The 12,809-nt window shown below is 37.8% G+C and overlaps 1 protein-coding gene across 1 annotated transcript in view; it reads left to right on the forward strand.

Moving 5' to 3' along the window:
• HOMER1 (homer scaffold protein 1) overlaps positions 1-12,809 on the forward strand; it is a 66,180-nt gene that overhangs the window by 11,675 nt on the left and 41,696 nt on the right. The window contains exons 3-4 of the mRNA XM_086629213.1: positions 844-936; positions 8,901-9,043. Of these exons, the coding sequence (XP_086485339.1) occupies positions 844-936; positions 8,901-9,043 (236 nt within the window). The remainder of the gene's footprint in view (positions 1-843; positions 937-8,900; positions 9,044-12,809) is intronic.

A 12,809-nucleotide genomic window follows, 5' to 3' on the forward strand; every position in this document is an offset into this window, starting at 1 on the left:
TCTTAAGCTGATCATAATAAGATAATGTTCTGTATAAAAGCAGTAGGAAACAAAAACAAATGCTTGGCTGCTACAGCAATTCGTGTAGTGTCAAGCTGAGATCTATGAAGCTGAATTCTTCTCTAGCCAGAGAAACTAGACCCTGTTCTTAATAAATTGATTTAATCTCTCAAGTTTAAGGGTGCAAGTATTTCTAAATCGCTGCTTCAGCTTTTTTCTGGAAGAGGCACATGTAGCATAGAAATCAAGCTTCATATGGCAGTTAGACATACTGCAAAATGTGGAATTCTTGAATTTAGTGTTCAGTATATGCAAGTTCAATGAATTTGTTCTTTAACTTGATTGATGTCAATGAACAATAAAGAAATTAACTTGGCTCAATATTCCCATTGCTGCTTTCCTAATTAACTATTGAAATTATAAATACTGTTACAATTTGGGAAGAAATCATTATTGTTTCAGTCATGAAAGAATGAAGCCCACTGAAAGCGCTAAACTAATAGTGACCACAATAGGCATCAGAACCAGCTTATTTGTTGTTAGGAGAACAGTAAAACCCGAATCTGAAAGCAGCTGTGTAAGGCAACTTGTCACACTAGACATCTCTGAGGTGAGGCTTTTGAACACTGTCAGCAACAGATAAAACTTCATTGCGTCAAAGGTATATCGCTCTGTAACTCGCTTAAATGAGTATCTATTAAGGAGAAAAATTTAAAAAATTCTACTGACAGAATTTGACTTTGTAAAATGTTAAGTACAGCATTCTGTTCTGCATGTAATGTATGACTTCACACCTACTCTTTCTCTTTTTCCTTTTTTTTTTTTTAATGTATATACCTTCAGTTTGCTGAAAAATTTCAGGAATTCAAAGAAGCTGCAAGACTAGCAAAGGAAAAATCCCAAGAAAAGATGGAGCTAACAAGTACACCCTCTCAAGTGAGTCTTATTGCCTGATTCAAGCCTAGTACTTCATATCCGTGCTACTTACTGTGTTGTGTCTTACACACACGTGTTGTATTAAAAATGAACGGGGTGCTTCCCTGAAGTACGTTCCCTGAAGTTTTCCTGAATCCTCTCTCAACAGTCAGCTAGAAGTGTCATGAAGTCTAAGAATACATTTAACGTACACTACAGAAGTGTAAAAAGGACTTGCTTTAAAATAAAATTAGCCTTTTGTTTATTCCCATACCTTTCTTTGAGCTTTCTCCAGAAAATGAGTAAATGTGGTGAGCAGTAATGTAAGAAAACCTATAATAAACACTTCTTGTGTTTTTTCTTATTGTATCTATGCAACTTCAGGCAGTGCACTGTAAAGGACTTTTATAGAAGAATCACTGCAACAAAAAGTCAAAATTAAATCAGCAAACTATTTTTACTTACTTCCTACTGTGCAGTATTCACTTGTGAAATGTTTTGAAGGAAGATGACAGATTCACATGTGGGTTCTGGAGTTTTATTACAGTTAGCCATGATGTAAAAGAAGAGTTTATAAAAGGTATCTCAGAACTTGAACTGGGTTAATATAGGCCTAACAGGAGGATAAATTAATATAGTCACATTGACACTAGTCAAGCCTAAAATTGATTTACTCGAAAACAAATTTGCTTTGAAAAAAGAAATTGCATGAAGCTTTTATGCCTCTCCACTCCTGCAGCCCTGCCAGTGTTTCTGACTCTATGTGTAGCTATTTGCTTTGTTTTAAGCAATAGTGAAGACAAAGGCAATTCCTTCTCTTGAAGGATGAAGCAGCTTTAAAGCTTCAGCAGGGATTCCTGAGTTGAGTAGGATTAATGCAGCTGAGTCTTTTTTCTGCGGAGTCTTCATTCATTGAATCAGTGTGTCTCTTGGGTGCTTTGCATTGTAATATGCTTGTGATCTTTGATGGAACAAGGATGGCAGGCAGTTTGCAACATGCTGTATGAATAGTTTTATTGCCACCAGAAAGCTACATCTGGTGTCCTTCCAAGAGAAGTCAGTGGAAACCACAAGAGTAGACACAATGAAACAACCTTATGTTGTTTTCCCAGTAGGCATTTTGCCCAAGTGCTAGGTTGGCTTTTGCTATTAACAGGAAACCGCTTGCTCTACTGTAACAGCAGAAAAATAAGGCAGTCTTTTTTTATTAGTTTTCTTGACTGTCTCTAAATTTCCGATAAATTCCATAAATAATCACAGAGATAATGGAAGTAAGGGTTTGAATACTATAACCTAATATGCACTTGGCTTTAGAAACAGTGAAGTCCTTCAGCCAGGCCTCTAGTTACTTGATATTACAAACAAAACAATGACTCTGGTTCTCTTTTGACATGTTGATTAATAGTCTGGACTCAGAAATTAAATCTGACACTGTTGAATTGAGTGACTTATTTGGTTTGAACGTAAATTTGAACAACTCACTAAGAGGCAGGATGCTTTTGTCTAGCAGCTGCCCGGGATTAAAGCTTTCTCTTGAACTATGTGAGCTATTAATATTGTTCGTTTTCCTGTACAGGTTTCCTTTTATACTTGGAACCTAACATTTTATACTATAGGCAGTTAAAGAAATGTTACCTTGAGCGATTCTATAATGCATATTGAGAGTTGTGATTTAATTACTGCACACTTAGGAATAATTTCATATTCAGGCCTTACTTTTCATCTCTTGTTTTTCTGCTGTGTTGATAAGGTAGTGTATTATTCTGAGAGACAGAGTTAGTGCAAGTGCTGACATGTCAGCACAATAGTCTTCACATACTTAATGCTTCTCGTTAGCTCCCAAGAGAGAACGCAGTTGCATCAGGAACTTTGAAGTTTGGAACAGATGAGAAGCGATGGCTTCATGGCAAACTGCAGCACTTCCATGGTGCTGAGGCTCATTCAAAGACATTTATGACTGGGGGAAGATGGGTGCTTGCTAGTGGGGAGGGAAGGTGGGACCCTAGAGACATTTGAAGGAGCACTTGCAGTCATTTAGATCATCTGTCAAAAAGCGGCTGCAAGGCAAATAATTCAAGTGTTGCCCTTCTCAATCATTTTACAGCTCTTCTTTCCCTTTTTGCATAGTGATCCTTTGCAGAGAGGGAAAGTAAAAGAGGAAGGATATATTTTCAGTGGCTGGTCAAGGCTTCACAGGAACCTGTTTTTTTTAAGGAAGCTTTCACAGGAAAGGCAATGGGAGGTAGCGTACAAGTAGTGAGCTCTATAACAGTAACCCAGTTAGCTACAAGTGTCAATCCCTCTGCTATCCTGGACTTGCAGATATCCTTCTGCATTAAATTAGTAGTAGGTAGGAAGATGTGGCATATCAAAACTGGAAAATACAGATGTCAAATAAAATGTTATATTTGTCTTGGTGCTGCTTTAATTATTTCCTTGTTAATTAACATACCAGATATGGTACGTTGCCCACCTTCTCTGCTACACATTTCTAAAAGAGAAAAAGTACATGGGCTTTTTTATGCATTCAGTATGTCCCTATAGATTGAATCTTTATTAAAATATCTCTACAACTAGCATAACAAAACCCTGCACAAGGTATTCGCTGTTCACTGTTGTTCGATGTAACCCTGCAAATACTACTGATATGTGTGAGTTTCAACTCTGAATGTCCTGCAAAAATTTGTTGTGAAACTAAGGAGAAATAGAAGACAAGACATAACAACAGAAATATCTCAGAAATAAAATAAGTATTTGTAGTTCAAGTACTTACTAGTGTTAGCCATGTTAAAACAATCTTACCTGAAGTCCATTGAAGTTAGGCTGCTTCTGTAAGGTGTTAGGAGCTTTTGCAAAGTGTTAGTACTAATACTATTTGGCTGGATATTTCCACCAGAAAAGTCCCTCAATGGCCAGGAAGTAGTAGTTCTGTGTTGAGTATTTTTTGGATATACTGTTTCATCTGAGGGCATGTATTCTTTGCCTTTTGTGTATGTGTGAAACACGTAGCAGAAATAAAACAATACATAGCCCAATTTGCAATTACTTAATAGCAGGAGTTCCTTTTCCGCTAAGCTATGCTGCTGCTAATTGTAAACTCTCTGTTCTTACTGTTTCTTTAATACTGCCTGTTCGCCTCCTATTTACCAGCAGGCTTTGCTTTAATTTCCCAGAATATCAGATAATACGTAAAATCACCATTTACCTTGACTGTAAAAAGAACTTAACTTGTCCAGAGTTGGTGGCCTGGACCAACAAATTGCAAGAGAGATGATGTTTTGTTATGTGTAAGTCCCACCGAGTTCACAATGCTGTCTTGAAATGAAGAGGAAAGCATCATTTCTGTGTCAGACAACTTGTACTTTTGACCTGTCTGTATTAAGATGGGTTCATATAATAATACACACTTTATCTATATCTGGTATGTCTGGAGGCTTCGATCTAGAAAGTTGTCTATTTTGGTACTTCTAAGGCCACCTATGCATATAGGTACCCCATTTGGTGTCCCTTTAACTCGGCCTTAGATAATAAAGCTTGTAATGCTCTTATCTTGTTTATATAAAACTGAGATGCTGGCTCTCCTGCTGTGCCACCTCCTATTTCCCAGACCCATCTTTTAACATAGGGAATAATTTCGCTTCGTGTCATAAACTCATGGATCTTACAGTGACAAGCCACCCATAGTCTATTTTCAATTACAAGCTTGCCTGTGCACTGAAAGAACAACACTTCGATCTGGAGTTCACTGAGCCGCATGAAGTGATAGCCTGAAAACTGTGTCCTCCTCCCTTTTTTTTTTTTTTTTTTTAAACTTTTTGAAACAGCCTTAATTAGATTCTAGGACGGAACCAAATAGAGCAGTTTGTGTGGTTTACAGTCTCACCCCATCAGTCTTACAATCAACTGGAGACTGAACCTAGTTCTTTTTTTTCTCTAAGCAAGAATCTGTCCTCAGATATTTTTTTTGACTCTGGTCATTTCAGCTTAAGACCTCAGTTAATTTCTGAAATTGTGTGGTGAGTAATTTACTCAAAATAGTCTTGTCGCTGATTCTGAGCCCCTCCTATGCAGACTATTAGAAGTAGCTATTGCCTGAAAAGTTTTAGAATCACAGTGTTTTTTAGTGCAAGGAATGGGTTGCTTCTGGCAAAATGGTCATGGTTTATCACTTGTTGACTTTTGCTTTGTAGAATTGCAAAATTTACTTAAGAAGCTTGTGAAAAAAGTAACTTTCTGGGATATCATGTGAATTTCTATACTGGAACAAATGTTTCACATGTGTTATGGTATCTGAATCAGCAGCTGGCAGACCTACGCCATTGCCAGTCAGTACTGAACAGAGAAGCGCTATGAAGAACAGCAATGCCAGGGAAGTGTATGGAATACTTAATGAGAAGACATTATAATACTTAATAAGAAAACAAGCTGGAATTGGTTTGGTTTGTTCATGATTTTAGAACCATTTACTCCACCTTTTCTTCTGTTCCATATTTAGTCACCGTTAAAACACAGCTTGATGTGTGCTGTGAAATCTACTTGATTTACTTTAAAGACTCTTTTATGAGTGCATGCATTTTGGTTATAAGATTTTGAAATTTAAGGCATCTTTTTTATGAATTCCTCTCTGTTACACTTAGGTTATATACTGCAGACACTGTCATTTTTATACTTCTTGGCAGTACCAGAGTCCTGCATAGTCATTAGTAGGGCCAGAGCTCCTTTAAACAGTGCAGATCTCTGACAAACTCTTAAATATCAGAATATATCTGAGTCAGACTCTCACATTTACTTGTCATGTAGAAAAATACCTACCATCAGTTGATATGTAAATCCAGGACTGGTGAGTGACTTGAAGTTCAATATCCTCCAGAAACCTGTATATGATACAATAGTGGTTTCACACCACAGGAGAGCTGTTAATCCTTTCTTCTTAAATGCATGAAATACCTATTTGTAGCTGTCATGAGTGGGAAATATCAGGCCTTACATTTTATCATTGATTTACAGGAAGACTTGTCATTTTCAATTTAAGCACTATTTTTTCCATATAGTGTCTATTCAGTTGAATGCTAGAACTAAGTTAACTGGCTCTCCCAGCTAGAAGGGAAGGGTGAAAACCTTTTTAAGCTCACAACAATTTCTGCCCCAGTTCTGTGAAGTCTGGAGTGGATGTGTGAAGCCATAGTGGTATGGAATAAAAACTTCATTACATGCGAACATCTCACAAAAATGTTTCTAAAATTATTTTTCTGTCTCTAATTAGTATAAAATGGGAACATACTATTTGTAAACATTTGTAAAAACTTTGTTCAGTGTTAAGTGGCTAATTCTGTTGGTTTTGGTGCTTTATTCATAGCCGGCTTCGTTACAGTTGACTGCAAATAAATTATTTATCAGGCAGAGATAGTTAATGAGTGTGTGAGAGCACTGATTAACCTGTATTATTGGTGGAAGAAATACGTACTAGAATCTAGTGCTTCTCTTGTACATACAAAATCAGCCCCTCATGAATTTGCAGGCAGTGAACCTTAACTGTTACATAGACTGTGACGTTTGTCTGCATTAATTTTTGTCACTTGAATTTCATTCACATTAGAAGTCTGTGAAAGGGCTTTAACAAAAAATAAGCCTAGAGAGAACTTGCACATTTGTGTTTCTTCTACTGAAATAATTTTTACGCATTCACACATAAAACATTGTAATAAGTAGACTCTGGCTTTATGTATCTAATAATAGTGTTGTAGGAATTTTAGCTAAAGGATACAAGCCATCCAGATTTTGTAGGGTGTGGTATGTATTTTTTAGAAGAAGAGGAAACAAAAGAGTACCTCCTGGGTCCATAAAGGCTTTCATTTAATGTCAGTGGAAACTGTTTATCAAATCAGAGGATAATATTAGACAAAACCATATAATCTGTATAAAATAATTCATTTGCCTGATTATCTTGCCAACTCTTTCCACAATTTCAATTCAGTTTCAATTCAGTTTCAATTCAGTAAAATTGTTATGTGACAATCAAGATTTAATTTTGAATTTTAAAGTATGAACACTTAAGGTAATAGTATTGAGAATAAAGTAACAAGATTCTTCCTGAACATAGGTAACAAGTTGCATTCACATAATAAAAAAAATTACATTTATATTATAAATAACAGTTTAGATCCATGGAATTAAATCAGTGTAAGCTAACTATTTCTACTTTTTAATCAGTATAAATTTATTAAGAAGCTGCAGAGTGGAGACACTGGTGTATGTGTGCTGTGTAACTTGATGAATGCTAAATAGAATAGAAGTAAACTTGAAGTCAGTATTAAGTTGTTGTATCACCCACTAATTCAGTTTTCAGAATAAGATACATATTTCTCCCTATGTGAGAAATATGGCAGAATAAAAGCAAAATTTTGACAATTATGCTGCAAATGCTTAATGTGATTTCAAGTGCAATGAAAGTGTTGAACAACAGTATTTTTGATTAAGGGACGCCAGAAGGGTGTAGAAGGTAATGACGACAGCCAGATCTTACTTTCTTTAGAAGAACTGAGTTTTTCCATCTAGTTAGGTCTTGAAGTCACGGACAACATTTCCTAAAGATGGAAGATCGGATTCAGTATTGACTTTCAAAAGGCCTTATCCTTGTAAACTAGTTGAAGGCTACAAGTGGAGGCCCAAAATTAAACCCTGATTTTGTAAGATCATGACCATCTTCAGATACTTTGCAATTCCTTCTGAGATTGCTGTTCTTCAGCTTCCTATGCAGAGTGTCAAAGAGCTGGGAAGAGGAGCTGCTGGCCTTCCAGAGACTGTGCTTATGCTTCAGTTTAATAACATTAAATGCCGGTTTTATCTGTTCCCCATGTAGATGTAGAAGTCTGTGTGGCCATAGGAGATGCTTAGCTTTTGGAAATCTGTAATTCAGCCAGTCCTTTGCTGCACAGACACACTTCCCTGACATCCATTGAACTCTATTCATGAAACCCATCAATCTGAGAGTTAAATGTTACCACTTGATTACTAAAAGCCTACTAAGACATTTTAAAATCAAGCTGAGCTACTTAGCTTATATGACTTGCCTATCTCCTGCAAAAATGATTGCTTGAAAGAGAATATAATAGGAAACAAAATACTAAAATTAAACCACATACAGGAACTGAAAAGCCTATGACGTTCTAACTTAGGATGTGGGCTACAAGGGTGTACTTTCTTTGTATAAAAAAAGAAGTGCTTTTCAGTGTCTAGAAATTAACAAATAGTGTTTATTGGCCAAAACACAAATGTACATGTTGGCGTGATGAAGAGCGATTAAAACTGCACCAGTGCCTTCTGCTGGGAGGCAACCAGTAAGTTTTTCAGGTTTCCAGTTACTTAGCAGTAGTAGAAGCTGCCTGGGTGTAGCTAGAGTATTCTCCTTCCCAGATAATACCATGACGTGCAAGAGCTAGGGCAGGCTAATGTGCCTACAAAAGTTTTGCAAATGCTCTGCTGAGCAAGTGTTCTTTACAGATGGCTCATAGATGGAACCATGAACAACCACCGATGGCCCTTCCACTGTTCACTTTGGTTAACAAACAATATGAAAGCTGGATTTTGAAACAAATACGAGAATTGTTTGTTTCACTGTGTTAGAATATGAAGTAAGAGACATGAATCTTGGTTGTCAGTTGTCACCTGTTGTGTAGCAGGATGAAGGCTGAATGTAATATCAGGTGAGAGAGAGATGGCTGTAATAAGCAGGAGGCTGGATACTTGCAAATAATTCATAGGTCAGTTGTATTTTGTACAAGATAATGTGAATCTTATGGTAATATACTTCTGAATTAAATTCACATGATGAAATGTGACCACGAGGGATGCTGAAAATCTGAACCTCGTATTAACGCTATCTAAAATTTGTGTGTTATTTAAGAATTAATGTTAGTGCTTACATGCACATAGTGTTCCTGAGTAAATCAGAATGTAATTTTAATGTGTTGTTTGCTTTACTTAAGGAATCAGCTGGAGGAGATATTCAGTCTCCTTTAACGCCGGAAAGTATTAACGGGACAGATGATGAGAGAACGACGCCAGAAGTGACGCAGAACTCAGAACCAAGGGCTGAACCAACCCAGAACGCATTGCCATTTACCCATAGGTACAGATTCCATTCCCACATCCTGATTAAGTGATACCTATCTCCTTCCTTGTTAAAGGGACCTTCTCCTATATTGTCTGATAAAAAACGCAAACCCATCCTCCCCCCTAAAAACTGGACTGGCTTTCAGATTTGAAATATAATCTTTGTTTTAAGAAAAATACATTTATGATAAAATCTCTTGGAATAACATTTGGAAGAACATTACTTTACAGTTTAATCAGCTTAACAGAGGTCCTTGAACACTGGTTAGTTCAGGTGTCCCTTTAACAAGAAGCATTATGTCAATGTCTGAGATCTCAGTAATAATTAACTGCTTCATAGAATATTCCAATTAAATTATTTTTGCACACATTCTTTAAATGACTGATAACTGGATGTCAGCCTGTCACTGACCAGTTGGTGGAAGAAAAGGGACACTTGCAACACTTCTGGATTACGAAGTTTAAAGCAGCCTTTAATTGAACAGTTCCTTGACAGTTGAAAACATTTTTCAACTTTTTTTTTAAATGTGAGAGAAGTGTAGTTCTGCTTCAGACTGAATTATACTTCCTTGCATTAGGAATGATGTGTGCTGTTGTTCTTTAAGAAAGCTAGGACTTTTTTAATGATACAAATAATAAGTTAAGATAGATATATCGTGTCTATTAGAAATGGTTGTAAATGGGTCACTCTCAATAAAATACATAATATATTGAGACCATGGAGAGTAACTGACACATTTAATAAACATAGAACAGAGCTAGAAATACTAGATTTATTTTTTTAAACATTGTTTAGTTCACTTTAAATAGAATTTAAGAACTCTTGGTCAAAGATTTTGGAATACTAGGACGTCAGATACATCATGCATTTCAGAATGAGCAGAGACGGAGTTGTGCAGGACTTCTTGGTTTTTGTAAGAGAGTAATACTATTAAACGTATCTGGAAAAATAATATAATTTTCAAGTGAGAAAAAAGTTATACTTTTGCACTAATTTTTTAACAGAGTGAGTGTGTTTATTTTTATACTTCAGCTGTCACCAGTGCATCTATTATTCTGTGTATCAAGAATAGTGTAACCAGCAGGAGCAGGGAAGTGATCCTGCCCCTGTACTCGGCACTGGTGAGGCCGCACCTGGAATATTGTGTCCAGTTTTGGGCCCCTCGCTTTAAGAGAGATATTGAGCTCCTGGAGCGAGTCCAAAGAAGGGCGACTAAACTGGTCAAGGGGCTGGAAAATAAAACTTATGAGGAGCGGCTGAGGGAGTTGGGGCTGTTTAGCCTGGAGAAGAGGAGGCTGAGGGGAGACCTGATTACAGCCTACAAATACTTGAGAAGGGATGGTGGGGAGGTAGGGGAAGGGCTCTTTACATTAGTGATGGGTGATCGAACAAGAGGAAATGGGTATAAGCTTAGTCAGGGGAGATTCAGGTTGGATGTTAGGAAGTATTTCTTCTCTGAAAAGGTTGTCAGCCACTGGAATAGGCTGCCCAGGGAGGTGGTTGAGTCCCCGTCCCTGGATGTGTTTAAGAATAGGGTGGATGATCTACTTGAGGATATGGTTTAATGGGGATTAGGGATGGTTGGACTCGATGATCTCTAAGGTCTTTTCCAACCTAGAAATCTATGAATCTATGAATCTATGAATTATATGTTTTAACAGAAGTGGTGCTTTGTAACAGTGCTATATGCATGTTGAAGGAGTATTAAAAATGTTGCACACCTATCAGTGTGCTTTAACAAGTTCATTTAAACTATTTGTGTGTTTAAATTCTCTATCAGTATTTTTCTGAAAAGGAGTTGTGATAAAGTCCACACATGAGTAGTGTTTGTTTTTTAAAAAAACGATAGCTGCAAGATCTCCTCTGTTTTTCTGTGTATGTAAATATGTTTCCTGGTTTGTCAGTATAGTAACTACACTTTTCTCTGCATATAGCATGACTGAAGATATGTTTTGAAACTACCCACTAGTAATTTTTGATAGTATAGAATAGAGGTTACAAAACTTCTGCGTGCTTTGCATTTTTCTATCTACTTCATGTATGTAGTATGAGTGCCTGGTTTTAGTTTTTTGTCCTGTTAAATAACACTAGCTAGAATTAGTCTTCCAACAAAAATGCTGCATTTTCAGAGTCTTTTCTCATGCTGATTCTCAAAAGACCAGAGTTTTGTCTTGCCACTGGTAGCTTAAGTTTGTGAGTGAGCTATTACTGAAGAAAATGCAAATTTTTAAAACTCTTTGAAATGAATTGAGATTTGGACTAGATAACCTTTTTTATTATAAATAAATGAGGATTATTTATTTGTTATAAAGAAATAAAGATGCATGAAACACATGCATGAAAGAGATGGAAAGTGAAGCCTCCGGAATCGTGTTAGTCCTGATTAAATGGGCATATTTTTGTAGATGCTTTTTACAACACTAAATTGTGCTGGCTGAAAGGGTGCTCTCTGCAGGCAGTCTAATTGCCCTGATTTAAAACAATAAAAAAAAAAAAAAATAAAAAATAAAACCTTACACCTCAATCATTGGAGACTCCATCATATATAGATGATTATAGATGAGATTATAATGAGCCGTCAGTGCGCTCGTGCAGCCCAAAAGGCCAACCTCATCCTGGGATGTATCAAGAGAAGTGTGGTCAGCAGGTCAAGAGAGGTGATTCTCCCCCTCTACTCTGCTCTTGTGAGACCCCACCTCGAATACTATGTCCAGTTCTGGTGTCCCCACCATAAGAGAGACATGGGTCTGTTGGAGTGTGTTCAGAGGAGGGCCACGAAGATGATCCAGGGGCTGAAGCACCTCTGCTACAAGGACAGGTTGCGGGAGCTGGGATTGTTCAGCCTTGAAAAGAGAAGACTTCGGGGGGACCTAATAGCTGCCTTCCAATACCTGAAGGGAACCTACAGGAAGGCTGGGGAGGGACTTTTTACAAGAGTGTCCTCTGATAGGACAAGGGGAAATGGGTTTAAGTTGAAGGAGAACAGATTTAGGTTAGATCTTAGGAAGAAATTCTTCAATACGAGGGTGGTAAGTCTTTGGAATAAATTGCCCAGAGAAGTTGTGGATGCCCCCTCCCTGGAGGTGTTCAAGGCTAAGGTGGACAGAGCCTTGAGTAGCCTGGTCTAGTTGAGAGGCATCCCTGCCCATGACAGGGAGGTTGGATTAGATGATCTCTAAGGTCCCTTCCAGCCTATGCCATTCTATGATTCTATGATATGTCAGGAGTACAGAAAGGGATTATGCTCCTCCTTGTTCCTTGCCCTTCTGATGTTAGTGGCACTCCCTGAATGACGGAGAGTTGCTGCTGAACTGAGCCCTTTCCTCATGCACCCTGGTAATTCCTGCTGATCACTGAGCCTCTTCCTCCTGCACCCTGTGTTTCAGCAAAGCTAAAGTTTAGCCAGTGCTTCTGGGTGACGAGTGTGACGCTGGAAGTGTTGGAGTGTTGTCTTGTGCGTGGCAATGCGTTTTACATATTTGTCTTTACTCCAGAAGCTGTTGATCAATGACTAGGTGCTTTTCAAAAGAAAAGGCATTATGATCTTCCCTCCAATAGATTCAGCTGTAGGGGATGTGAGAGTCACTGAGGCTGGCTATGCTTCACTGAAATGACTCTACCAGAGCAAGTTCGTTTCTTCCGTACGTAGGAAAGCTATCTTCTGCTCTGGCATTGACCATACATACTTATCCTGTGAAGAACCAACAGGAGTGGTCCTCAGTGTAGGCTGGAACAGAGGGAAGGCAGGCGTGGGGCTGCATGGCAGGAGCCCTGGCAGCCG

The sequence above is a fragment of the Tauraco erythrolophus genome, chromosome Z (assembly GCF_009769465.1).
Source record: "Tauraco erythrolophus isolate bTauEry1 chromosome Z, bTauEry1.pri, whole genome shotgun sequence".
NCBI classification, from domain to species: Eukaryota; Metazoa; Chordata; class Aves; order Musophagiformes; family Musophagidae; genus Tauraco; species Tauraco erythrolophus.